Genomic DNA, 27,579 nt, shown 5'->3' on the forward strand with positions numbered 1-27,579 from the left:
CACCACCATCATGGTGGTTTAATGACAGTGTTCCCCCATAGGCTTTCATATTTTCACATTTGGTTTCCAGCTGATGATACTGTTTGAGGAGGTTTAAGAGGTCCAGCCTTGTTGGGAGAAGTATGCCAGTGGGGTGGGCTTTGAGAGTTTGCAGCCTCACCCTACTTCCAGCTTCTCTCTGCTTCATGCTCTGGATGCCAGGCCTTCCCACCATGATAGACTCTCTTCATTTTCTAAGCTGGGTTTATTTGTGGTGTTATATTGCAGTAGCAAAAAAGTAACTAATATAATCACCACCACCACCACCACCACCACCACCACCACCACCACCACCACCACCACCACCATGACAATTTGAGGACTAGGTCAGGCCCTGCACTACAAACTTTTATTGTATTGACTAATTTAATCCTACGGATAGCTCTAGGAGGTAGAATCAGTGCTGTTTACTTTACAGATCAGTGAGCTGAGGTAAAGAATTCACACAGCCAGGACTACCTCATTAGCCAGTATTAGCATAATGGTGAGGCTTTGGGGTTTAATCCCTGACTGTCAAGATCCAAGGGCAGTTCCTGACCAGTAATATTACAGCATTCTCTACCTGATCACAGGGTCTCAGAGAACATCTCAGATAAGGTGTATCAGGATGCACTGGGTGTGTTCAAGGCTGAGATGGAAGGTGGTAAAGGGAGGGGTGCGGAGTGTAGAGTGTACAGACACCTGAAGCCAAGGTACCCCAGCAAGAAGATGGAGGTGAGGGGCTTGATTTAGGAGAGTTCAGTCATTTCCTGAGGAAATGGTGGTGGTGGGATCCTCCCTCTTCTCAACTCTGTGCATTTCCATAACACAAGCAAGAAGCTCCCAGATGCCAACTGCGAATTTTCAATTCCTGCCTGAGAAGAAAAATGAGCCGTTTCCAGGAACAGGAAGAGACTGGAGGTGAAGGCGAATGTTTTGGAACGGGAACAAGATTACCAATTACAGTTGTTAGTCGGGGAGGCAGAGGCCTGTCTTAGGCTTAGGAGGTGCCTTGATCTTCTCCAGAGATGACTGGAGCTACCAGGGTCTGGATTCATCAGGTCCAAGTGTCCTCATAAGGCTTGTAGTGAGAGCCAGATGTTTAGATTGGCATTACAAGAGGATGAAAGTGGTTCCCAGCTCATAATGGAGTCAGGGACCCTAAATTCCTGCAGCCAACCCATTGCTGCCCTCTTGAGATCTACTGTCTTTCCTGCATAGGGAAACTGTCCATACCCTGCACTAGGAAGGCCAGGCCAGGAACCACAGCTTCTCCTCCAAGGATGGCATCACCATGCAACTACAGGAGGTACTTGTTGCTAATTAACCTTCGGGGCGTGATTGTGAAAGCAATACTTGGCCATGGTTACTCACAGTTCTATCTAACTGAGTTCAGGAACTGCTACAAAGCATTCATGTCATGACAGTGAGATGGCTCGGGGCGGGGGGGGGGGGCCCGGTGGGCGTCAAGGTGACGGCCCCCAAGTCTGACATTCTGAGTTTGATTCCAGGACTCACATGTTAGAACGAAAGGACATCCCCCTTCCCCCAACAATCAGATGAAAGTATTACTTAAGATTTGCAGACGTTGAGACGCAGAATGGTTAAAGAACTTGTTCCAAGTCACCCTGTGGCAGGGCTAGGGAGTGAGTGAGAAAAAGTGTACATCTTTCCCCTTGAACTACCTACCTACAGTGGAGGGGTTTAACTCCAAGGATGACTTCGCCATGCAACAATGGGAGGTATTTGTTGCTAATTAACCCCTCCACTGTAGGACGGCAGTTCAAGGTGAAAGCTGTAAGCCCTGAAGATGGCAGAGGAGGTCCTGGGAGTTGACTGCCACCCAGGGTGTGGGCACTGTGAAGGGCGCAGCATGCTTAGAAAGAGTTCCTGGGGCAGCACTGGCCACGATGTCTCAGTGTCCTTCTGAAGCACTCTGAGGCGCTCTTTCAAGCCGTGTTTTGGTTGATACTTGGATGATCCTAAGAGCTAGCTGGCCATTCATCTAAGACTGTGAGCCTTTACTCCTGCTGTTCCTTACTGCCTCAGACACAGCATTCCCAGTCCATTCAGTCACCACAAACTAACCAAAGATGCCTTCGGTCTTCTCCGCCACTCACTAATTCAGGAATGGCCTTAGGGTCACTACTTCCTAGGGGCTCACCTAGGCAGTGGTTATATAGTTGGGAACCAAATATACCTACCTAGCTACTTTCATCTGAGCCCCACCTTTAGGCAGGCCCTTGTCCTCTCTCTAGGATTGTTGGAATGCCCTTTACTCTTAATATTTCACTCCTAAAATCCATCTACAGCAGTGGTTCGCAACCTTCCTAGTGCTGTGACCCCTTAATATAGTTCCTCCTGTTGTGCTGACCCCCCCAACCATAAAATTCTTTTCACTGCTACTTCATAATTTTGCTACTGTTATGAATCATCATGTGAATATTTTTTGGAGGTAGAGGTTTGCCAAAGGGGTCACGATCCACACATTGAGAACCACTGATCTAGAGCCAGGCACTTAGGATAGGGAGCTTCTCAATGAGTGTGGGATGTGTGAATGAACGAGTGAATGAACCTCTAAGAGCAACCACAGGTTCTTTCTGAAAGATGGCTCTAATCATACGTCTCTTCTCAGGAACCCATGATGCAGGGTCCCAATACCTCAGAGCATCAATGCTGCGTGAGCCACGGGCTAAGCCACTTCGAGGCTGCAGTTTTGTGTGTCCCAGGCCTCCCATTCCCTGATCAGTTGCACATCTTTGCTTCTACTGACACTTCCAAGAGAGTCCTTTCGCTCTTCCTCAACTTAAACTTGCAGTTAGTTTCAAGGTGACCTTTCCTGAGAGGCCCCCTGCAAGGAAGAACCCTCCACATCGATTTATCCCTGGCGCTGCTATTATGTCCACTTCAGTCCAGAAAACAGGCCACTCACAGGTGCTGCAAGCCTCATCTCTCACACTATACAGAGAAGTCCCCCAGGGCAGAGACTGTGCCTGCTTAATTAATTTAATTCTGTTCCTCCCACTGAACTTTGTTTTGTACTCAGGAGTCATTAGTGTACCACGAAGAAAGTGAGGCCGGAGGGAAAAACCATTCTCCTCTGTCCCCAGGTCCAGGGTGTGTAATGCAGGGGAGTGGTGTAGAGAAAAAGACTGGCCCATCTTTTTGTGGCGGGGTTTGTGAGGGTTTCAGGTGGGCAGCGTGCTGGGGGTAGGTCAGAGCAAGGTGCTCGGACCTGCCTACTGTTGTCCTTCAACTCCTGCAGGAAGCCAGCAGCCGGAACCATCTTCCAGAACTAGAGAAGAGGCTGTGCAGCTTCCAACTGTTTACCTCTGGGGACCATGGCAACCTGAGGCTGGTCACCATAGCAACCCCATTCTTAACCAGAAGCACATCCTCCAGCAGACAGTGAATGAAAACAGAAAAGGCATAGAAACAGGTGCATCAAAGCCAAGAGGCACACAAAGTCCTGGCCAAAGTGCCAGAGAAAGTGACTGATATCTTGTGCCATCCTGTCAGCCCTTAGAGAGCAACCACTCCTGTCTGGCATCCAGGGCCCTGAGGGGCAGAAAAGAGGTCGAAGAGGAAGAGTGTGTTTGGAGCAGATTTCACATCCATCTCCATTCACACCAGAGGATCCCTCAAAACTCAGTAGAAATCCCAACTATGTTCCACAATGATGCGACTCAATTTCCTATAGCCAGAATGTTGGCATAGGATTGGTTTTGCCATGATATGCTCCTTCCTGTCCAACTTTCTACAGGCCCCCTTTCCCATGAATCCCCACTTAGGAGGTGGGGGCACCCAAGCACACTGCAAATAGTGACCGCTACTGTTTGTTTTGATGAATGATACTGTCTGGTGGTGGCAGAAGATGGTCCCTAGAGAATGTTGGCATGGATCTGAGTTGCCTGCTATGGGATGGCGTTTGAACCCAGGTAGTGGGCCACTGTCTAAGGCTTTGAGAGATTGGGGATGGTTCAGCAGACCCCAGTCTCAGTCCAGAATAAGAATTGATGATGATTGCCCACATGGGACAGTCTAGCTTTGGGGGAGACGTTACCCAATGCAAAGGTACAGGGAGAATCCTGAGCAAACAGATCTCACCTGGGAAGCTCAGTTTCACCAACAGCTAGTCAAGGCTGAAGGCTCCACATCACTCTGCCTAAGTCCCCTTCTTTAAGGATGCATGCTGTGCCTAGGAAGATGCTTTCCACTAAGGACTGAAGTCCCAACAACAGCAGGAAGAGATAATGGGGGAAAACTGGATCAGCTTTCCCCACTTCCTGGCCCTCTAGTCCCAGGCCAGGGTGGCCAGCAGCTCATCAACCAGCGGGTGTCAGGGGTGGGTTAGGAGTGGAGGAAGTGGTAGAAGAGAAAGGAGGTGCTGAGTTGTTGAGGAAATCCTGACAGAACCAGACATCTTAGCAGATAAGCGGATTTTTAAGGGATCAGGGGCTACCATCCCTTCTCTGTACTCCAGCTACTAAGCCCTCCTGGCCCCGAGGCTAAGTCGGGTATAATTTTATCATTAAAGCCAGAAAAGATGCTTCCTTCTTAAACGAATTCCTCATCCCACCTGTCTCTTCATATTTTTAGGCTGAGTAGGGTTTGGAAGAGGCAGCTCACATCCTCTTGCCTGCTGCCTCAGGGTGACTCCTTCCAAATCTCCCATACCTGTGTCCCCAGCGCGGTATTGGCGCTGGGAGACTCTAATCAGCGGAGCCAGAGGGGCAAGGAGGACCTTGAGACCCTTCCTGATTAGTGGAAGTGAAGATGCTGCCTCTGGGTAGAGTGTGGCTGGGGTGTCACGGGAGAACTCACGGTTGGACCCAGTCCTGTCCTGGTGGAGCCAGCCCAGCAATTTCTGCTTGGCTCCTCGACGGCTTAGCGGGCTTAGATCAGCGAGTCTGCAGGAAGGGGCTGCTATGGGGAGCATGGAGGATGTTTGCTCTTGTTTCCAGCGTACTGGAGAGATGTAGGGTGCCCCTCTGCCTGCAGAGTTACTCAGGAGGTTGTTTTTCCACCCGGACAGGACCCGTTTCAGCACCGTGGGTTGCGGACAGCGCCACGCCGACTCGTCCGCTTGGCGCCTGGTTCTGAATCCAGCCCGGACTCTGCATTCCCAGTGCGTCTTGCAGCGCCCCAGCAACTTCCAGCTCAACCCCTCTTAAGTCCTTACCCCGTCAAAGTTTGGGTTTCTCGGCGCTCCTGGATCTAGAAGAGCGTCTCCTCACTCCCTCTGGGCTCTGGGCAGCAGCTGGGACTTCTCCCTCTCCTCAGCTCCTCGCCCCCAGGACCCTCCTCCGGGGCCAGCGGGCGGAGTAGCCTGTGGCCTCCTTTTACTGGGAGCGTCAGCTGAGGCGCCTGAGATTCAAATGAAGTCTCAAGAACGGCAGAAGCCACTCGCTTGTAACTAGGTCTCCTCCAAAGGACGAGGGGTGGCAGGAAGCAAGAAAGCAAAGCCCAGCTGTCAACTTTGGACTTTCTGCCGATCTCCAGTGGTCACCACAGACGTCTTCCAGTAACCCACACTGAGTATGGACAGCAAGGATGTGGCAGCTTGAAGTTTAAGGTGTGGTGGTGGTGTGGTGGTGGTGTGGTGTGGTGGTGGTGATGATGGTGATGATGGTGATCGTGTGTGTGTGTGTGTGTGTGTGTGTGTGTGTGTGTGTGTGTGTGTGCACTACGCTCATCTACAAGCTTGGTGGGGCTTTAGAAACAAATTTCTGTTGGGATGTACATTCTTGCAGGCTTTATTTCCTTCTGTCACACTAGGCTCTCACTCACAGAACCACAATTTTAAACTCACAAACCCAGCTAGTATTCCCTACTTTGTATCAAATTCAAAGGGATTTAAACTCCCCTTGGAAATAACTTTTGGCAATAAACCTTTGCAGTTCCCCAAACTTGATTTAAACACAGTAGGTGCAAGTGTACAGGCAATGTTGCTAAGAGTGTGACCCACAGGGTGGACTACCTGCCTAGCATGTATGGGGTCCTGGGTTCAACCGCTAGCTGGGAAGAGGAGGAGGAAGGAAGGGGAGGAGGAGGAGGAAGGGAGCAGGAGGAAGAAGGGGAGGAGGAAAGATTGAATCCTACCTCTCCGTCACTGACAGTAGTCATCTCTGGCTCTGGAGCTCTGGAGCCCTGGAGCAGGTCCCAGGGGCAAACCGAGCCTTCTTGTCTGATAAGGACTGGGCAATCTCTTAAATTCCAGGCTTCCAAGGCCAATACCACAAAGGGAAAAAAAATACCACAAAAGCAGATTCTATAGTAACCAGCAAGCTGGAACTTCTCCAAAGAGTGTCTATGAAAGTTCCTGAAAATGCCTATCAAATTCCCTTTTCATGAGGTCAATTACCTTCAGACAGCATAGGTCTTCAAATTCACTCCATACTCAAAAAAAAAAACATTGAAGTCCACAGCCCTCACTTGAGAACTAAGAATTAGGAAAACAGATGAGTGTGTAAATACATACATGTCCCTATACACTCATCATAAAAACAGGAAACCAAGCCTAGAAAAAATCCTCTGAAGAAGTCTCAGTCTTCTGTTTAGACTCCAGAGGTTCAGATAAAAAATAAGCAGAAATGTAATGAGCGAAACCGAGCTGGAGCCAGGTGTGGAGGCACACGCTGCAATCCTAGCACTTAGAAGGCATGAGGATTTGAACCTCAGGGGCAGCCTGTGCCCATACTGAGTTCCAGCACAACTTAGTCATCATGTCCCACAGCACCAGAAAACAAAATGACAAGAACAAACAAAACACACCAACCCCCAAACTAATCAACCAAAGGAACACAAATTCAAATCAAAGCCATGAAAGGGTGGAGCAGAGAATGTTTGTTTTACTCTTTATGCTCCAAGAAGGAACTTAAAATTAATTCAACACACGAGAAAACATAAATCTGTGAGACTTGGCTTCATCAAGGCACTCAGTGTCCACATTCCAGAGAACCTCTGACGCATCTCAGTTATCATGTGCAATTGTTTCGTCTTCGCCATCAGGAAACGATTCATTTCCTCTAATACCAGTAATTTATGCTACAAATTAAAGCTGTTCTCTATTGGCCTGTCTTCAGGAAAGACAGGAAGCAGATGGATGTCTTCTGTTGTCTGGAAACAGTTCATAGCTCTAAAAGAATCTTAAAGCCCCATTTTGGAAAAGGCAGTGGTTACCATGATGACATCAGACATCATCCTGAAAAATGAAGGTCCCCTTATCTGTCGGTTTCTGAAGTGGACACTGTGTCTAAGACTCAAGGGGAGGTGGGGAAATAAGACCTTGCAGAATTCATGACGAAATCAAGAGATAGACTGGATCTGATGGAGAGAGACTTGGAGAGAGACTTGGTACAGGTCTGGGCATGTAATTGGCCCTTAGGCATTGATGTGTGTGTCACTACTTATCTCCAAAGAACTTAGGCTACTGGAAAAAAAAAAAAAAAACGAACAGATGACCTGGGGCAGAGAATGATTAGAAAAGGCCTGAAGGGGTATTTCTGTGGATTTGTCTGCAAGAGGCAGCCAGTAGCAAGGTCCTAGGACATAAACGGTCCAGATTTGGTTCAAGACACACTCAAGTGGAGTGTTCTCTGGGGACCTGTGGCATTGCCAAAGCTTCACCTGAGTAATGGCACCTGAGTGAGGAAGGAACAGCTGGGCTCACTCAGTTTGGGGAAAATGACAATCTTCGGGCAACATGTAGGACAGACACAGTCAGTACCAAGTAATCCCAGGAGAGTTAATCCCAAATGCCCCAAGTCACCAAGAGACCCAGGAGGGAAATCTTCAGAAACTCCAGGTTGAGTTTCAAAATAGACCACCATGAGAAGGGAATTGTGGGTCAAGCACCATTTCCATTTTCTGACTGGGCAGTGAGACTGGAAAGGAGACACAGGGACTAGGTGAACTCTGAGCAACCTGAGCTGAGGCCATGCCAGGGCCATGCCAGGCCATGCCAGGGAGATGGAGAGAGTTCTGTGGGGGGCTCCAAGTGGCTTCCAGCCACCAGGGGCAGAGGGAAGCTAGAACCAGGGTCCCTGATGTAACGGGTTCTATCCACCTGTGAGTTAGGTGCTGCAGAGATGAACAGAAGAGGACTAGCCATGACCGGAGGGCTTGGGTTAGCTCCCAAGTATGCACACGTGTGACTGAAGGGACATCCTGTTGATTCTTGGCTTTTGAAATTTAGGGTAAGTATGATGGTCTGCATTGTCTTCTGAGGTTTGCTTTTATCAATCAATATTAGGTTGGTAAGATTCAGAGATATTTCATGTAGCTATCATTTATTCAGTTTCACTGTGTAAAAGGAACTCTGTGTGTGTGTGTTGTATGCTTGTGTGTACACGTGTGCGCACAGGTCTCCATGCCTTCCTGTGCATGTGTGGAGGCAGAGGTCAATGCCAGGCATCATCCTCTATCACTGTCCACCCTACTTTTGGAACAAAGTTTCTCACTGAACCTGGACTCACTGTTCGGCTGGCCTGGCTGGCCAGCAGTCTCTGGGAATTCACTGTCTCTGCTCCTCCTGTGCTGGGGCTACAGGTGTGAGCTGCTGGCCCTAACTTGTACACAGGTGCTAGCGATCCAAACTCAGTCTTCGTACTTGTGCAGCAAGCACTATGCCTTTCTTCCTAGTCTCTATAATTCATTATTTATATCCAAATACATATCCACATACACATGAAATATATATATATGCATATATATATTTAAAAAAACAAGAGGAGAATTAATGTTTTACCACTCTAATTATGTGAAATCTTTCTAGTTCAAACACATTTAGATGTGCCAAAGACCTGGAAGATGAAGTTTCATTCAAAAGCACCTAAACTGTGCTCCTGGGTGGGGAAAAGCACAGGTATTTCTGCTGGAGGCCTTGACTCTCGGGCTGAGTGGAAGAACACACCCTCTGATAAGAGGTAAAGCAGATGACAGAAGATAAGTGGCACTGGAAGCAGTTGGGGCCTGTCTGGGTAGAGGGTCTGGATCCTCGGCTGGGGATCTTGCGCCTTGTGAAAGCAAGTGTTTGATGCGAAGTGACAGTATGTCAGTTCCCACTGTGGGAATTCCCCATCAGTGCAAGCCTGGCTGCAGGACAAAGGGTCCGTGGTGGGGAGAAGTCGAATCCATTTAAGAAGCCCGTTTGCCCACTCCGTTCTCGGGCAGCAACAATGATAGTGCCTATTTTTCATCGTTAACTGGCAGCTTGAAGGACAAGGCAAATAGAATTAATAAAATTGAAAGAGTTGAAATTCCACCAGTGTCAGGAGGGGTCTGAGGAGGACTGTGGGGCCATGGGAGCTAATCTGCCTCATCTCCAGGGAAAGCTCTGCCTGTACTATCAGGCCAGCCTTGCCCAGTGGCCAGGAAGAGAGTATCATAAGGTCCCAACATCAGCCCTCCCACCCCACCCCACCCCAAATTCTAGTGTCTGACCACTAGTGCCTGAAAACTCCACCACCAGAACTTCATTTATTTTCCAATTTTGATTCATTTAAAAAAATGCAAATAGCTCTAAGAGATGAAACGTGGATAAAGACTCTAGACGTCTTGAGTGGAAAAGCCAAGGAGAGTGTTCAATGGTGATGCAGGTGAGCGAGGATGGGGTGGTGTGCCTGCCATGTGGGGGAGTAAATAGGATCGGAGTGTGCAATGTTCCCGATGAAAGATACTGAACACTGAACAAGTGTTATCCCCAACACAATCAAACCCAGGGACGTCTCCAGCTTTTTCCTGAGCCCCCAACCTTATTTTCTTCCCAACAAAGGACACTACCTTTGCTAATGGATGCAAACTTGTTTTGGTGACTTGTCCTGTGGATGTGAGCAGTGTTCTCTCTAAACATGTGATGTGCTCAGCCCTGCTCAGCTCTTCACTGTCCTCATGGCCTTGAATAAACCTGTGGAGTCTGTTGTACATTCTGTGTATATCTGATGTTTATGATGTATGTGTGTATGGGGGGAGGGGCATGTATGCCATGGCACATGTATAGAACTCATGGGGAAATCTCAGTTGTCCATCCTCACCTTCCACCTTGCGTGAGGAAGGGTCTCTTTGTCGTTTGCCACTGTTTGCACACACCAGGATAGCTGGCCTCTGAGTATCTAAAGCATTCTCCCTTCTTGGCCCCCCATCTCGTCACAGGAGCACTGAGATTGTAGGCGCATGCGACCATATCCAGCTTCACATGGGTTCTGGGGATTTGAACTCAGGACTTCACATCTGTACAGCAAATGTCTTATCCACTGAGCCGTTCATCCGGCTCCTGTTACATGTGTGAGATAGGGTCTCACTGTGTAGCCATGGCCGGCCTCGAACTCAAGTAGTGGGATTATAGGTGTGCACCTCCGTACCTGGCTTGTGGAGAGGAAGTACAGTTAGCATGTTGTCCATGAAATACAGTGAGCAAAGGTTATAAATCAAGACCCCAAATTTGCTGAGTACCTTCAATGATGGGATGAATGTGTAAACAAAGAAACGAGGTAATGGGAACAAATGTGAGGTCCCGAATGACAGCCCCTGGTGTCAGGAAGAAGAGATTAGGGTTAGCCAACCTCATTCGGTATGACGTAAGCATCATGATGATGTCTCTTTGAAGAGCTGCCAAAGGCCAGTGAGAAAGAAGGCTGGCTTAGGACAGACATCTCACACAGGAAAGAGCTAATCCTGGCCCAGCTGCTTTCCTGTCAACATACCTGAATTCTTCTCCTTTCAATTGCTTCATTTAAAAAAATGTGTTGCAGAGCCAGGCAGGAACCCTCAGCACTTGGGAGGCAGAGGCAGGAGGATCTCTGTGAGTTCAAGGCCAGACTGGTTTATTTAATGAGTACCAGGACAGTCAGGACTATGTAGAGAGACCCTGTCTCAAAAAGCAAGACATGCATACATATGTGCACATGCATGCGTGCACAACAACGTTATGTTAGTAATCATGAAACTTTAAAAGTTGACTTTTCTAGCTGGGTCATCCCAGCATTGTAGAGGTCTTCAGATACACTCTACTGGACCATGGTTTTGAGTCTGAGGCTAAGAAGGCTCCAGAAGGATTTCCAGGCAGGCCTGAGCTACGTAATGAAACCCTGTCTTGAAAAGGAAACACTGATGTAATAAATCAGTTATATGTGTTCTGTGCTACCTTCTAATGCTTCTTCATATAGCTATCCATGATGATAGCAACAATGATATAAATGCACTTTGCTGCTCAAACTTAATTATCTCTTATATCTTGATAAATAGCCTATCATGTGGCACTAGCTTCCCCTGAGTTTTGGCCATGACCAAATAATTTAATCATTGACCGTGATCATGTTCAAATCAATCACATAATAGAACCACATCAACAGTGGATGGTTTTTGAGAATGCATTTTAATTGTGTGTGTGTGTGTGTGTGTGTGTGTGTGTGTGTGTGTGTGTATAAGTGTATGGGTGGTTGTAGAGACCAAGAGAGGGCATTATAGGTGCCTATGAGCTGCCAGATGTGGGTGCTGGCAACTTGAACTTCGGTCCCTGTAAGAGGAAAAGCTCTTAAATGGCTGAGCCCCTTTTCCAGCCCAACTACTAGTTATTTTAAACATTTGTTTACATTATTCTCCAGTTCCACTCCTCTTCACAACTCTTTTTTTTCCTCTTCACAACTCTTAAACACGTGCATAGCATCTTCTATTTATCTCTCAGAGGTGGAGTCACTCCAAGGACATAAACATCTAAAGTTAGATGTTCTGGCAATTTCTATGAACATCAGTCACTTCCCAGGTTCAGTACATATATTATACTAACATCTATTTTATTTTCAAATTCAGTGCATGAATGGGCCCTATTACAGTTGTAATTTGCATCTCAATAAGAGGAAGTAAGTTGAACATTTTCTCATCTCTTCTTTGTCAACTAATACTTTGTGAATCTTCTATTCATGTCCCTTTCCCACTAACATTCAAGTTTTGATATTTTTCCTTCCAGTATCTATGGGATTTTGATGTAATGTTAACAGGCTCCTTTTTGTTGTTGTTTCTTTTATGAAACCATCAACACGCTCCCGTCTGCTGAGTCCTGATAATTATTCTTGAGATTTGCGTACATTTTACATTGTTCCTCTTTAATCCACCCAGTGAAAGCCTAGAAATGTGTAATTCTACTAAATATATGATGTCTACTCTTTTTTTTTTTGGGGGGGGGTGCTCTTCTGTTTTTATTTCTAATACAATTTAATATTGTTTAATTGGGCTTATTTTGATAAAAGGCTTACACAATTAACTTGAAATTTCTTTAAATTTGAACAATTTAAAATTTAATGTAAGATTCAGGTTCCCTGTGTAATAAAACAAAAATCCACTTCTATTCCAGAATCTTCTAAGAGAATTCTGGGAAGGTAAATTATTTGATGGCTTAGGACACCCCATTCCTTAACTGCACTTTGTCAGGTACCGATTCAGTGTTTCTTGGCTCCAGATTCACCCTTCCGTATTTACCCCACAGCCATGGGCAAAATTTCCTCCTCAGGGTGTTGAAGCTTCTAGGTAGACTGAGCAGAAAGGAGATCCCCTGCTGTTTCTGAGGTGGCATCTATGGGTGAGATAGCAGAAATAAAGAAATCCAGTGGTGCTCTGTCCCGGTCCCATGGTTGGAAGGCACAGTCCCTTGATGGCGCTCAGCACCAGCTGGGACTTCATAATCACCTCTGCAGCTGTGGTAATGAAGACTGCCGCAGCTCCCTCCTGCACCCGTGTCTCAAATCTCACTGCTTCCACGTGGCTCCTCCTCAGGTTTGTCTCCGGATCTTCTAGAGCTGCAAGCCTTCTAACACAAAGGCCACACACAGCGCCAGGTGTCCTATTCACATTGACACCCCAGCTTTCCTGCAGCCTGGGTGGTTGGCCGCAGGTTGGGGCTTGCTTGAAAGCTGCCTCACAGGGGTGAGCTGCCTCCTGCTGGCTCATCCCTGCAAAGCAGCTAACTTCTCTTTGGTCCACTAGGCGGTTAGCCTTGAGGAAAGGTCCGGTTCCAAGTCTATCGGGCTACTTCTTCCAGCTCTAGGGTGCCGTGAAGAGTTCTTATTTCTTGTTGTGACTTAAAAAAAAAAGTTAATTTTATACTAATCTAAATTATCATGTACTATCTTTTGATCAGGCCCCAAATGATACATATCCCACAGGCCAGGACATTTTGGTTTTTTACATAAAGAAGAGTCAGAAGCTATTTTTCCTTTAAAAAAAAAAAGAAAAAAAAAAAGATGTATTTGTTTTATGTATGTGAGTGTTTTGCCTGAGTTTATGTAAGTACACCAGTGCATGCAGATCCCTTGGAAGCCTGAGGAGGGTGTTGGATCCCGTGGAACCAGAGTTACAGATGGCTGTAAACTGCTGCTTGGATGCTGGAAACTGAACCTGGGCCTTCTGCAAGAACAGCAAATGCTTTTCACTGATGAACCATCTCTCCAGCCAGGAGCCTTTACTTAGATGGCGGTTTAGGCTTTTGGGTTGTACAGTTTATTTCACAAAATTTAACACCCGTGTGTGTGTATTTGTTTGTTTGTTTCTTTTTAAACTCAGAAAATTAAGAATAAAAGGGAACATCTTCAACTTGATAAAAGTCATTCAGGATGTTAACATCATGCTTGATTTGGGGGCAGATCAGGAGCAAGGCAAAGGTGTTCCCTTTCAATGCCGCTGCTTAGCTCTGCCCTGAAATTCCTAGCAAGCACAATGCAGAGAAAAAGCAAAGACCCTGGGGTGATAACTGGTTATTGGGAGACAGCACATTCGTGCCTGTGGGAAATCTGAGTAGTGTACCAAAACTATGGAACCAGTAAGTGAATTTCACAAGACAGTTAATTTATAAATTTCAGTTGTGCTACAACCCAACAACAAATGATAGGAAGTGAAATTAAAAAATACTGTTTTCACAGGACCAAGCACGTTAGTCACCTAAGAATAAATCCAGCACTTAACTCTGGATGGAATGGAACCATGGTTGCATATTATGGAGGAGACTGGGAAGTCTCAGAAACTTACAGATGTCTTTCTTCCTCACCAATCTGTTGAGTCCAAGCAATCCCAGTCAAAAGCCCAGTGAGTGTTCCCAAAGAAACTGTATTCTGAAACTTCATCCACAGAACCACTTGAAAAAGGCCAGACAGCTGAAGGATTTACACTGTCTGATTTCAAGATTCTGAATGAAGCTACAATAATCCAAATCGTGGGTATTGTCTTAAGAAACAGGGCAGTCAGCGGGCAGTGGTGGCCCACACCTTTAATCCCGGCACTTGGAAGGCAGGTGGATCTCTGTGTCTACAGAGAGAGTTCCAGGATAGCCAGGGCTACACAGTGTCTCGAAAAATCAAAAAAGAAAGAAGGAAGAAAGAAACAGTCAAGCAAAATAGAAATTCTAGAAAAATATCCTTTTACGTATGTTCAACTGATTTTGATAAAGGTCCTGAGACAAGCTGTCATAGACTTTGTAAACTTAACATAAACCTAGATGTATCTGAGAAGAGGGACTCTCAGCTGGAGAGCTGTCTCCTTAGGCCTTGTGAGCATGTCTGTGGGGCATTTTCTTGATTGTTGACAGATGTGGGGGGCCCAGTCCACTGTGGGAGGTGCCATCCCTGGGCAGGTGGGCCTTGACTGCAGAAGAAATGTAGTTGAGAAATCCAAGAAAGCAAGACTTTATCATTCCTTTATGATCCCTGCTTCAGCTCCTGTCTTGGCTTCCCCTGAAGATAAATTGTAACCTGAAGGCCAAATAAACCTGTTCCTCCACAAGTTGCTTTTGATGGTGGTATTTATTACAGAACCAGAAAGCAAACGAGAACATTAGTCATTGGGGAAAGGGAATTCGTCTTTAAGAAAAGATTCTAAAATGACAGAATTGGTATAGATAAAAGCCAGTGCCAAGGCCTGTCTTACTTATGAAGGGAAATTAATTTGTGATAGATTGAAGCTAGACCTAAACATAAGAGCCAGGGGGCTGGAGAGATAGCTCAGTGGTTATGAGCACTTGTTCTTGCAGAGGACCTGGGTTCTGTCCCAGCAGTCACGTCATGCTATTCATGACTGCCTATAACTCCAATTCCAAGGGATTCAACACCCTCTTATGCGTTCCTCAACACCAGCACTCACATAGTGCTGATACAAACAAGCAGGTAGGTACACACACACACACACACACACACACACACACACACACACACACACACACACACGAACACATCAATAAAAGTAAATTTTAGAAAAAGAGCCAGTAGCTTTCCATGTATGCAGGCTACTGGGGGAGAAAAACATTCATTATTCTTACCCCCTGTGAATCCTACACACCATATAAATGACCAGCCTGGCAAGACATGCCCGCCGGTGCAATAATGGCAAGGTTGTCATGGTTGTAACCAACCACGTTGTCATTGGATTTAAGGCCCACTCCACAAGATGAAACCCATCCCTGGCACCATTGTCAGGGCCAGGAACCTGTGGCTAGACAGGTGGTAGGCCCAATGGGAGAACCTGCCACCATTACTCGGCTGAATGGACACACTATTGAACTGATTCCTAATAGATCAGTGCGTCTCTCAACTCCAATCAGAAAAAGCTTCTTTGTGTAGTAGCTGGCTATTAACAGAGAGACTGACAACTAGTCAAGGTACAGAGAATGAGAGACTGTAGAATGTTCAGCCCTAAGTGGGACATCTACAGCACCCCCACCTCAAGGCTCAGGGATCCTTGAGGGGAGTGGGGGGGTCAGAAGAGTGTAAGAGTCAGAGGTGGTGGCTAACTACCAGTAAACAGTATTTTCTGGACACAAGAGGGCAGCTGCCCACGAGCTGATTGGTGCTACAGCATGCACAAGACTGCCCAAGCTCAAGCCAGGCGAGACAGTGTGGAAACTGTTTGGACTGTTTTTGTGGTAATAAATGACTATGCACACAGAATGTCTGGATGCTTTTTGGACTCCTTCCTCAGCTCACTAGTCGGCTTCCACTCTGAGTGTTTTTCCTTTTCTTAGTCAACTGTTTCTATCCTATGGACCTATCCTAAAAGGCATGACTTTTTTTTTTTTTTCCATCTCCTCCTGGTAGCGGCTGGGATTTTAACATAACCTCTACCCCTTTTAAACTCTGACAAAATTTCCTTGAGATTCTTTTTTATTCCATTTCTAGATTCTTTTATTAATGAAACTAAAGAACTCCAAAAAGGAACCTCAGATTCTCTAGTAACAACAGGTAAAGAGAGCTCGTATAGGGTAGAGAAAATGGTAGCTATACAGAAAGTCAGGCAGCATCTCAGAGTCATTGACTGTGTGTCCTTGGGAGTGGGGCTTGTCAACAGGGCCATTTAGAGACACAGGAAACCTTCAAACCCCCACTATAGGTGGTCCCTCAGTATGGCGGTTCCGGGACCCTTGTGGATATGAAACTCTGCAGCCTCCTAAGTCCCTTACAAGACATGATGTGATATGTGCACAGGATGCTGGGCCCATTCTGTAGGGAGCTTTACAATCTCTTGTGACACAATTCCTAATGCAAAGCGAACGCTGTGTAAACAGGGGTTAGAGTGTGTTCTTTCGGGGAAAGTGACAGGAACGAAGTCTGTGCGTGCTAGTACAGACATATTTTTCCTGCACAGTTTCTCACTGAGGCTGGTCAAAGGCACAGATGTAGAACCTGCCTGTGCATGCAGAAACTGACTGGAATCATCACATGGTTTCTACAGTCCTCTTTAGGAAAGGATTGAGACTTATAGAGATTCCCAGCATGGGGAAATCACTTGTATAGACATCCTGGAAGAGCAGAAGCATTCACGGAGGCTTCTGAGACCATGAGAAGGCTTGCTAGATCATGCCTCCAAAAGCTTTAATGCCTCACAGCCTTCCTGCAAAGACCATGTGCATCCCCACAATGGCAACACTGCTTACACAAGCAAAATTTGAAGCAGGCTAGAAAGACAAGAACAATTATGGGGACGTTGCGGGGAAAAGTAGACTCTCACTTTGGAGTCCAGCCTGTAGATGTAACCAACAGTCTTATTAAATAAGAAACAATGTAAAAGAGCTCTGACCTCTCGGCTTTCTCTTTTACATTGGTTCTGTGTTTCTTATTTAATAAGACTGTTGGTTACATCTACACCAGCCGAGGCCTCTCACTAGCTGAGAATCAAGAATTCTAGCACAGGACCTGAAGAGATGGTTCTCTCTCTCTCTCTCTCTCTCTCTCTCTCTCTCTCTCTCTCTCTCTCTCTCTCTCTCTCTCTCTCTGTGTGTGTGGTGGTGGTGGTGGTAGTGTTGGCTTATACATCTAGATTTCAATCCATCATTGAGAGAAACCGGGGTAAGAAAACAAGTCAGGAACCTGGAATCAGGAACCATGGAGAAACATTGCTTGTTGGCTTGCTCACTCACAGGCTTATGTTTCCCTAACTTTCTTATATAAGATGGGAGTGAGCAGAGAACCTAGAGGCCTTCCCAGAAGTGTCTAGAACCACACAAGCACAAATATTCATGCAGAAATGAGACTGCAGGCAGGTTAGTGCCCAGGGAAGAGAGACACACTGTGCCTTGAGAATTAAGTGCTGGTAGGATTTGATGTGTTTTTGTTGTTGTTGTTGTTGTGGTGGTGGTTTGGTTTGGATCTCAGTCACAGAAAAACAGCAAAACAGACACAAGGTTTAAGATAAATACGGTAAGAGGTAGGAAAGAACGGGGAAGTACAGCCTTATTCACTTACGCCACACATCCCCCAGAGCAGTCCTGGGATTGCAAATGTTCTGGCATGTCCAGCTCCAATGCAGTCCTAGTCCCTGGGAAAGTGAGTACAAGAGCCTCTTGGTGAGTGAGGTCCAGAAGGAACAGTCCAGAAGCCGGAGGTGTGAGTGAGGGAAAAGCAAATGTAGGATATTGGTCATCTAGACCATTCGACATTCCCTATACTCTGAATGACTCCGTTGTAGCCTTTCCTTAGAACCTGGAAAGTCTAATGTCCCAGGAGGTTCACAGGGCAGCCTCATAGTGTGTGGCATATGTATTTCCTGTCTTCCTTGAGGTCAGAAGATGGCAATACAGCCACCTTCACACACAGGGCTGTCTCCTCTCAGGCCTCCTGAGGCTGCCAGGGACCTCCTCCCCAGCCTTCATCTTTACGCACCCAGGGCTAGTCAAACTGTGAGGAGCAGGCTATCAGGAAGGAAGGGCAGGGCAGGCCAAGGGCTTCAGGATACAGGGTAGGAGCTTCTATTCACAGGGTTGTACCTTCATCCAGACAGCCTCTGCTCTTCCAAGCCCTTTCAACTAATTTAACCAGGCCCATCTAGATGATCCTTTCTGGTTATGGTCTACAGCCTCATCTATACCACATCCTCACAACAGCACTTAGACTCATGTTTAAATAACTGGGTCTGGTAGCTCAGTCATATTGGAACATAGGCTCTTTCCTGATGCCTACCACAATTTCCCTGATGACCAATGGGGTGGACCAGTTCTTCACACACTTATGGTTAATCAGGTGTCTTCTTTTTAAAGTGTCCCCCTAAACATGAGTTATTTGGAGCCAGTAAAATGGCTCAGTAGGTAATGTGCTTGGCATTTGTAATATTGTAAATGTCCATATATTATAGAGATACACTTTTCTGTATTCTATTCCATCAGTCTTTTCTTGTACTGGCACCACACTGCATTAACCACAGTGGTGCTCTAGTATATTTCACTAGTATTTTAACATGAGCCCATCTTTTTGGCTTTCATCTTTCCACATTTTCTTAGCTACTTTTGTGTTCACATTTCCATATGAACGTATTCATATGAAAACTACCGTCATCTTTTCAAGTCTTATAAAACTGTTTTACTTGGAATGTTAGTTTACATGAAATCCCCCTGATGCTGAGCCATCCCGCCAGAAAACAAATGATGTTCACGTGAACCCTGGCATCGTCCCGTCCTGGATTTGCACATTTATTAAGTTTATCCTAAGTAGAGCCTTGTCTCATTATTCATAGAGTCTATGTTAATGGATATGTCTATTTGTGAAAGTTTATTCATAATCTCCCCCCCCCCAATCAGTGTTTCAGGCACTTTTGCAGACAGGTGTTTACTGAAAGCAGCAAAGTTTCTTGGTATATTTAGTGGTAAATTTCTTTTTGCATCTTTGTGATTATTATTGAGATGATTTCATTGATTGAAATATCCTTCAAGTTGGGGCTGGAGAGATGGCTCAGAGGACCTGCTGCTCTCAGAGGACCCAGGTTCAGGTCCCAGCACCCACATGGAGGCTCACAACTGCCTGTAACTTCTGTTCCAGGGGATCCAGCGCCGCCTTCTGGTTTCTGCAGGTACACATGTGGTACACATAGACACATGCAGGCAAACATTCACATGATGTAATACATTAAATAAAGACAGGATAAAGGAAAAGACAAGACCTCTGAAGTTTAGTGCTGAAGGGTCTTAAGAAGACTGACACACAGAGACATAATTTTAGATAAACTTTGTCCAGGCTTTTAGTGTATTGGGCATTATGCAGTCTCTACAAGCCACCATGAGGATCTGTTGGCTCCACCCACCTTTCTGAAGGTGACTTTTTTCCCGTTTGCTCTTCTTTGCCTCTTTCTTCCGGATACTGGCCAGAACCTATGCCTTTCCTGGTACTTGGGGCGTCCTTACTCTTTCTCTAGAACTCCCCCTTGCTGTCACGTGGCTGCCTATTACCACAGGGCTGACCCACACCCCACCCCCTAAACCCACATCCCCACCCCATCTTGTCCTAATTCAAGTAGCATGGCTGTTTTTGTCTTCTCTGCTCCATTCTCCGAGCAACCATTGAGATCCACAGCTTGTCTGCCCTGGGCTCTTTCTTTTTTTTTTTTTTTTTTTTTTTTTTTTGGTTTTTCGAGACAGGGTTTCTCTGTGTAGCTTTGCGCCTTTCGTGGGACTCACTTGGTAGCCCAGGCTGGCCTCGAACTCACAGAGATCCGCCTGGCTCTGCCTCCCGAGTGCTGGGATTAAAGGCGTGCGCCACCACCGCCCGGCTACTCTTTCTTTTAAACTCTAATAAAATTGTCCTCCAGCTTCTGTTGGAGTTTATTCTGGATTTCTTTTTCTTTTCTTTTTTTTTTTTTTTTTGGTTTTTCGAGACAGGGTTTCTCTGTGTAGCTTTGCGCCTTTCCTGGAACTCACTTGGTAGACCAGGCTGGCCTCGAACTCACAGAGATCCGCCTGGCTCTGCCTCCCGAGTGCTGGGATTAAAGGCGTGCGCCACCACCGCCCGGCAATTCTGGATTTCTTTCATTAACGATACTAAACCCCCCAAAGGGGACCCTGGTTCTGGTAACATATTTGGTGGCTTGTTTGGGAATATTACAGAAGCTCTTTTGTGCATGATAGGTGACCACAACTCCAAGACCTCGTTTATCTCTGTTGTCTTGGGGTCGACAAGCTGTTTGCCTGGTCCGCTGTCTTCTTGGGAGAAAAAAGCCTTTTTTCTTCTCTCCCAGGCTTCCTAGTGTTGTTCCCAGATCGCGACCCCCCCCCAGAGAGACCACCGAAGATGAGCGACCCGGAATGCAAAAGCAAGGCTTTAATTCAGGATATCCAAGAGCAATACAAGCCTAGGCAGGGACTTCGTTCAACACATCCAACCCAGTGGAGGCTGGAGGAAGTGCCCGGCCTGAATTGTGCACAGCTTTTAAAGGCAAAACCCACAAGATTACAATAGCAGGGGGTTTCCATACATGCTCATTTCTGATTGGCTCGTTTCTAGGGACTTTCCAGAAATCATTGTTTAATCTCACTTCTAAGGGGGTGGTTGCCCACCACTGTTTCTCATTGGCTGCCCTCAGGTGGGGACATTCTGTGGTTAAACAATCGCCATGGAGACCAGGATTGGGACATTCCATGGCCACACGGTCGCCATCACACGATTAACTTGCTATTCTGTAAAAATGGAGGAACTTTGGTCTCACACCAGGGGCTGTGGAGTGCACACACAGTTCTCTTTCTTGGGTTGTTTCCCCGTGTGTCTGTGGCCATGTGCTGGGAGCTAAAGAATGCTGTTTAATTCCTTATCTTCTCTTTCGGGGACAGGACTCTGTCTCCACCACTATTCCCTCGGAGAATCCGGGAGACTTTGGATCAGGTGTGCAAGAAGGGAGGGAAACACACACACAGGAGTTTGCTGCGGTTAGTTAAGCTCACGTGTCCCACCACAACTTCAGGTGGGCACCTGCTCTGTGTCGACTGCGTGGTCCCCAGGCAGATGCTTTTCTGAGTAACGTTTTAAATCATGATTGGCTGTTTTTTAACAAGTTGGTTTCTAAGGGACATGAATTTCTGCTAGCATGGAGGGCAGGGGAGGGTCACAGATCTGTTCTCAGCCACCATGCACGGAGGAACAAAGGGAAACCAAGGTTATACTCTCTGTTTCTCTACGCGGTCCCAAAGTAACAGCGTCACCTATGGGTCGTGGCACAGTTCCTTATTCCTTCCCTTCCCTTCATGGGATGCTTTTCTGGCATCTTATTTCCTAGATCAAAATCCAGATGACATCATTTGACGTGCCCAGTTACAATGCTGGTAAACCATACGGACTCTGCTTCCTTGGGACACCGCGAATTCCTTCCTCCTCCGTTTTTCTGCTTTGCTATCTGGGGCCTACACTCCTCCGGCGTTTTCTTCTGGCCCAGTTGTACCATGGCCTGCTATCTCCATGCTATACTAACTCGGGTGTTTTTTATTTTAGAGAAAAAGGATGGCTGTCCGCATTTAATCCATGAGGTGCCAAAATCCCACAGAAAATTATATCCTGGTGGGAGAATGGATAATGGATTATATCATGGCGCTGAGCTCACAGTGGTCATGGCGCTGAGCTCACAATTGTGACACAGGCATTCAGTCACACATCCCAATCTTCTCCATTTTTTTTTCCTTTCTTGGATGCTTAATGGGATTGTAGGAATAGGAGAGACTCTATTGTCCTGTGATAATAGGACAAGTATTCCCTTTATCAGACCAAAGAGGCAATCTCAGACCTCCACAGTGGGTTCTTTGGATTTTGACACACTATTTTGCATTATGCATTTGCTGGGTTCGGGGAGGACTTAAGAGTTTTCCCAGCCATGTGCCTCCAACACTGGCCAGCTACCAGGGGGAGCTGACATTTTTAAGGCCTGGAAAGCTCACGTGAATTTGCAGCAGGCTGGGGACCAGTCTTGGGAAAGCTGGAACGGAACCCAAAGAACAGATTGTCAGGTGCTAGACGAGCTGCCACAGCCACTGCAGGATCGGCCTGCTCAAGCTGGAAGCGGGAGGCATAAGCTCTTCAGGGTTAACGCCTGCTCTGTCTGCCAGGCATCTATCTCCAGGCCTGTTTCGGAGATAGAAAGCTCTTCCTCTCTGGGCAATCTTTCACTCCACACTTCTCTGCTTTTGCTTCTGCCCGATCCTGCTCTGGTGCCTGGCTTCTGTTTCCACTCTCCCGTTGCATTGTGACAGACATGCGAAAGAGAAAAGAGCAGGCTGATGCCATCTCCTTCCGAGTTCTTGTAGATGTTTCCTCGTTTTTGGCATTTGGTATTTTCTAAATGACAGGGACTTTGATTCAGTTCCCATGTGGTAAATTACAATGTGGCTGTTCTAATCCAGGTAGCCTTATTAATAGCCATCTGCCCATTGAAAATTCCTCCGGGAGTGTTTATTGTTCTAGCTTCCAGTCTAGATTGAGAAATGTGACGTGGACTGACAGGTTATACATTTAAGAGAAAGGGGTCAAAGGGAATGTTTAAGAGGAATATTGGATAGCCAACCTCCAGAGGAGCTGAGACCCTCCCTGACTTATATAACCACTAGAGGTCGGCTGACTTCCCTGATGCAAGGGTCAATATCTTCTCTAGGGGTTTTTTGGTTTTTTTGTGGCCCATTAAAACAAAGTTTGATAAGAAAAGGAGGGGAAGGAGAAGAAGAAGAAAAGAACATTGAGCTGGGGTCATGGAATACAGAGGAGGTGACCATCTTCTCGTGGGTTAGCAATCAGGCATCTGTACTGGCCTGTCCTTAGGGTCCTGACAGGATATGTCCTCAGCTGCAGCCACTAACAGCATACCCTACATGCATTTGCTAGGCTCCCTTATAAAAGGCGGGTCTTGCCCACCTCCCGTCTCTTTCTCTTCTGCTGCTCTTGTCCCCAGGGGCCAGTCTCTGCCCCCTTTTCTGTCCTCCTTCTCTACCCTCTTCTCTGTCCCTTCTCTCTCATGTGAGCCCTGTTGTGTGGCGTGACTCCTTCCCGGCGTTTTTAAATTATAACACCCTGTCTACTGGCTGTCCTGAAGCCTGGAGACGGTCCTGAAGCCAGGCTCACTGCCAACACTGAGCTTCCGGCTGAATGCGTGAGAGTGCCCATGCTTTCAGGGACTGAAGGACGCCTTCCTCCCCACCAGTGTGCCTATGCAGGGAACCACTACACATCCTTCAGGCTTTTCTCTCAGGACTGGAGAGGAAAGTTACTTCGGGGCTGTCCCGCCAACAAGGGCTTGAGTTTTGTCTTTGGGGCGAGGGCGGGGGAGGTGCAACCTGCCTCCCGCAGGTTCCCTGCCTGCTTCCCACTTTCATGAACTCTTCAGCGCCTTCCTCTTTCCCTCATCATTTTCAGCTTAAGCCCGAGCGGATGTTTCTCATTCTCCCATGATTTTTGGAAGTGGGTTCCTGATCTCATTTCCTCAGCTCTAGCTTTCAGGAATGTGAATGTGAAGGCAATACAGACTCCATCTTAGACCACCTGCTGTCCTCAGTTCCAGGAAGGACCTCAGGAATGTGCCATGACAACTCCAACAGATACAGGGCAGTATGCTCCTGCAGACATTCTGTCTGTGGTTTATGGCCCTTGAAGATATCTAGATAATCCTGCTGAGCAGTCCAGATAATCCCGCTCAGCGAGTTGTGGTTTCCTGACAAAAGTCTAACCCAATGATTTCAAATGTGGTTTCATGCCCCAAGTCTAGACCAACAGTTTCAAAAAAGTCAGCTTGCCCCATATCCCTTCCACCCAATCCCAAGGATGTAATTCCCGGCTTGTGGTTTTTCCCTATAAAAACTCTCTATACCTGGGCTCGTGGCCACTGCCACATTTCCTTCCATCTGCTGTGCGGTGGCCCAGGTTGAACTTGACAATAAAAGGATCCTTATGTGCTTGCACTGAGAACTAGCTCCTTGACGGTTTCTGGGGGTTTCATGAAACGGGTACAACATGAACACCATGTTTAATCAGCTTGTCCACTTTTTGAATATCAGAACTCTTCCTATCTTTTCTATTTTCTGAAGGTCTCCAATATTTTTCTTTTTAGTGACCTGTAATGGTTTTTGTTTGTTTGTTTTATAGCCCAAGGACTGCTACCACCTGGAAATAGGAGACTTTGAGAGAGTTATTTCAGCTTTGACATTAGAGAACAGAACTGGTACTAAACTGTTCAAAGAAGACAGTGGCAAATGAGCAGCCAGAGCAAAGCTTCCAATGTAAGAGATTTTATTCAGGCTCTGCACTCAATTAGAGGTACCTACAACAGACTACAGACAAAACCAATTAGGAAGGGCTCAATAAAAGTGTTCAGAAAACAGTAACACAGAGAGGGCTCAGTCTTACAGATCTCAGACAAGCTACCAACCGGGTCTTAATTTCAGCCTTCATGTTGGGTGACAGAATTCTCAATTCACAAGGAAGAATCAATTTAAAACAAGGCTGTCTGTCGGTGTGGGGCCTAAATCCACGGACTCCCCGCCAAAACCCTGAGGACATTGTGACTGTCGCCTATCAAGCTAGTGCTGTTATGTATGCAGGGCGTATCAAAAGACTGAGAACCGTTTGTGGCAGTGGGGGTGGGGGAAGCAGGATACAGAATGGCCAGGAAAAAAAAATCCCTAAGCTCAAACAGTAGGTTGGGGGACGGGGGTGGGGGTGGGGGTCGGGAAGCTGGTTCTCATCAACAGGGCAGGCACTGGATGGAAGGAAGGCAAGCCTTACCTCAGCAGAGAGGCTTGCTCCACAGGGTCCAGAGGCTGGGATCTGTGAAGCCCTAGAGGAGCCGTGGCTTGCTTAAAGTTAGCTGCCACTAGGGCGTGTGCCTTAGGGCTCCTCAGCCGTGGGTCTTCAGCCCCTTGCGCTGCGGGTGGCTGGCATCGGTCAGGGCAGGGCTGCTCCTGGTGGCCTTGTAGCAGCGAAGGCAAGGACGGCAGTGTCCTAGGCCTCTAGTGGAGAGCCTTCTCTGGGAAAGTGGATGTCGGCATGACGGGGGAGGAGGGGTGGGGGTGGGGGTGGGGTTCTGTTGTGCTGGGACCTATGCTGGCCTGGAAAACTGGGGGATGATCTCACATACGCGCACTATTCTTGAAAGAGGTTGTCAAGTGTCGTGTAGGTTCAGGGTGCCTCCCAATCCCCCACCCTGGGCACAGGGAAGGTACTGGGGTTAGACTCTGGGGACCTGGTGCCATGGGAAGAGCCATCCGAATCTGAGGACATCATCTCCCGGAGAAATGATCTCTTGGTGGGCTTCTTTTTCTTTTTTCTAAGGGTCTCTTGCCTCGGCTGTTTCAAATTTCCAAGGTCGTCTTCAGTCACTGACCAGAGTGGGAAAGATTTACTTGTCTCTGCTTCTCCCCTAGAGAGAGAGACAGAGAGAGACAGAGGAGAGCTTGAGGCTGATTTCATGCACACCCTGGACTTGACAACTACGGTGTGTATGTGCAGAGATCTCCCACTCATCTCAGCAGAAGTATCTAAGCTTTGTCCACTGCCCTAGGTGTTGGACACTAGGCTTAAGTTCTATTCAGTTCATGTCCACATGTAGGAGCCCCACCCAGAAGAGGAAACGTAACCACGTGGACCCAGTCCCTACCCAGTCAGCCAAGACAGAGCTACCTCAAGCTCAGATGCCCCCGTACATGCTTCAGCACTGACCACTGTCCACTACAGATGCGCCAGCCTGGCTCTATCTCAGAGGAGGCTTCTCAAATTGTGTGGATCAAGGTGCATCATCAGAAACTCCCAAATGCCAACAGTGATGTGACTTTTCCTTGTATTTAATAGAAAAAGCACAGGCCTGCCTATGGGATGTCATAGATAGAGGCTTATTTAGAAGATGGACCCGACAAGGCTGAGTTAAGTAGTGGCTTTTCTACAGAGAAAGCATCCTGGGAATGCCGTGACGTCATTCTAGCCCACTCACTGTGGCCCACTGATTGGTCAGTTTCTCTTTTCCAGAACCTCCCGGCTGTGTGAAGAGCACTGAACACCTGGATGTAATCCTCACTTTTGTTTCACACTTCTGCATCTGTTATCTTGACCACCCTTGCCTCCACTCAGAACATTTTTGTTTTGGCTTTACCCTAAGTAACTCTACTGTTTCCAGTTCTTCTGGGAGATGTGAGAGAAAAAGATGATCTGGGAAAAGGCTCTTAGTTATTTTCCAACAGAAGATCCCATTATTTAAATTACTCTGTAATGGATCAAGATTGTATCACGGGTGATTATTTTCAAAGACTGGCACAAGAATCAGAAGGGAATTTCCAAGAGAAGCTTAAAAAAAAAATTGGCTCAAGCAGTAGGGGTAACGCAATAAAAAGGCTTTCCTGGATCCCCCACACAAACTATCTTTTTTGGTTGTTGTTCTGTTTTGGTTTTTTTTTTGTGGGGGGTTGTTTGTTTGTTTGTTTTGTTTTTTCGAGATAGGGTTTCTCTGTGTAGTTTTGGTGCCTGTCCTAGATTTCACTCTGTAGACCAGGCTGGCCTCGAACTCACAGAGATCCACCTGCCTCTGCCTCCTGAGTGCTTGGATTAAAGGAATGGGCACCACCACCGCCTCGCCCCACACAAACTGTCTTATGCAGTGTCAAGTCTGTGGGAGAACAGGTGCCTGGAGTCATGGAGGCCACACCTCAAGGTTATCTGAACCAAGGAAATCTGAACTCTCATCAATGTCACTTCCACTGTTCCTCACGCTGCTGCCTCCCTTGAAGCTAAGTTGGTTCTATTTCATGTTTCTCCACTGGCCACCCATTAGCATTGATTGGCTTTAGAGCATACAGCTTCTTAGGAAGAGAAGGAGGTAGTGGGGGTTTTCCAGATGTGCTAAAAGCACAAGCGGAGAGAGACCTGTCTACCTGCCGGCAGGAGCTGAGGGAGGAGGAGAGGGGCCAAGACGCAATACATGGACAGCTTTTGCAGGGTCTGGTCATATGAATGAGTTAAGGCCACCTCCTAATGGAATTTTAGGCGGGCAATGATGAAGAAGCAGGGGTTACTGTTATGAAAAGAGGTAACAAATATGTTAGTAAGTAGGAAAAAAGTTACAAAGAGAATACACATATTTTCATTTTTTTTGCTCTCAGGGTTGTAAATGGGCAAGGGAGACTAGACACTGATGTGGGATATCTTTCTGTAGGCTGTAAATATGTGTTACTCCCATTGGTTAATAAATAAAGCTGCTTTGACCTATGGGAAGGCAGGATAAGAGTCAGGTAGGAAATCCAAGCAGAGGGACAGGGAGAAGAAGGATGGAGTCAGGGGCAGACGCCATCCAGCTGCCCAAGGAGCAAGA

General features: G+C 46.9%; 2 protein-coding genes across 5 annotated transcripts in view; both read right to left on the reverse strand.

Annotated features, from left to right (window-relative positions):
- The window catches only part of Cnga3 (cyclic nucleotide gated channel subunit alpha 3), a 46,354-nt gene extending 40,798 nt beyond the window's left edge, over positions 1–5,556 (reverse strand). Inside the window, exon 1 of one of the 2 annotated variants that reach the window (XM_076557480.1) lies at positions 5,201–5,556. The gene's annotated coding sequence lies outside the window, so the exon portion shown is untranslated. The remainder of the gene's footprint in view (positions 1–5,200) is intronic. The other variant, XM_042266239.2, reaches the window with a different exon arrangement.
- Positions 5,557–24,495: 18,939 nt separating this feature from the next.
- The window catches only part of Vwa3b (von Willebrand factor A domain containing 3B), a 195,408-nt gene continuing 192,324 nt past the window's right edge, over positions 24,496–27,579 (reverse strand). For 2 of the 3 annotated variants that reach the window (XM_076557482.1, XM_076557481.1), the window contains exons 27-29: positions 25,465–25,641; positions 25,008–25,243; positions 24,496–24,553 (exon numbers count right to left, since the gene is read on the reverse strand). In XM_076557482.1, the coding sequence (XP_076413597.1) occupies positions 25,120–25,243; positions 25,465–25,641 (301 nt within the window). In that variant the 3' untranslated portion in view covers positions 24,496–24,553; positions 25,008–25,119. Of the gene's footprint in view, positions 24,554–25,007; positions 25,249–25,464; positions 25,642–27,579 lie in introns of all 3 variants that reach the window. The other variant, XM_076557483.1, reaches the window with a different exon arrangement.

This window comes from Peromyscus maniculatus, chromosome 21, assembly GCF_049852395.1.
Source record: "Peromyscus maniculatus bairdii isolate BWxNUB_F1_BW_parent chromosome 21, HU_Pman_BW_mat_3.1, whole genome shotgun sequence".
NCBI lineage: Eukaryota > Metazoa > Chordata > Mammalia > Rodentia > Cricetidae > Peromyscus > Peromyscus maniculatus.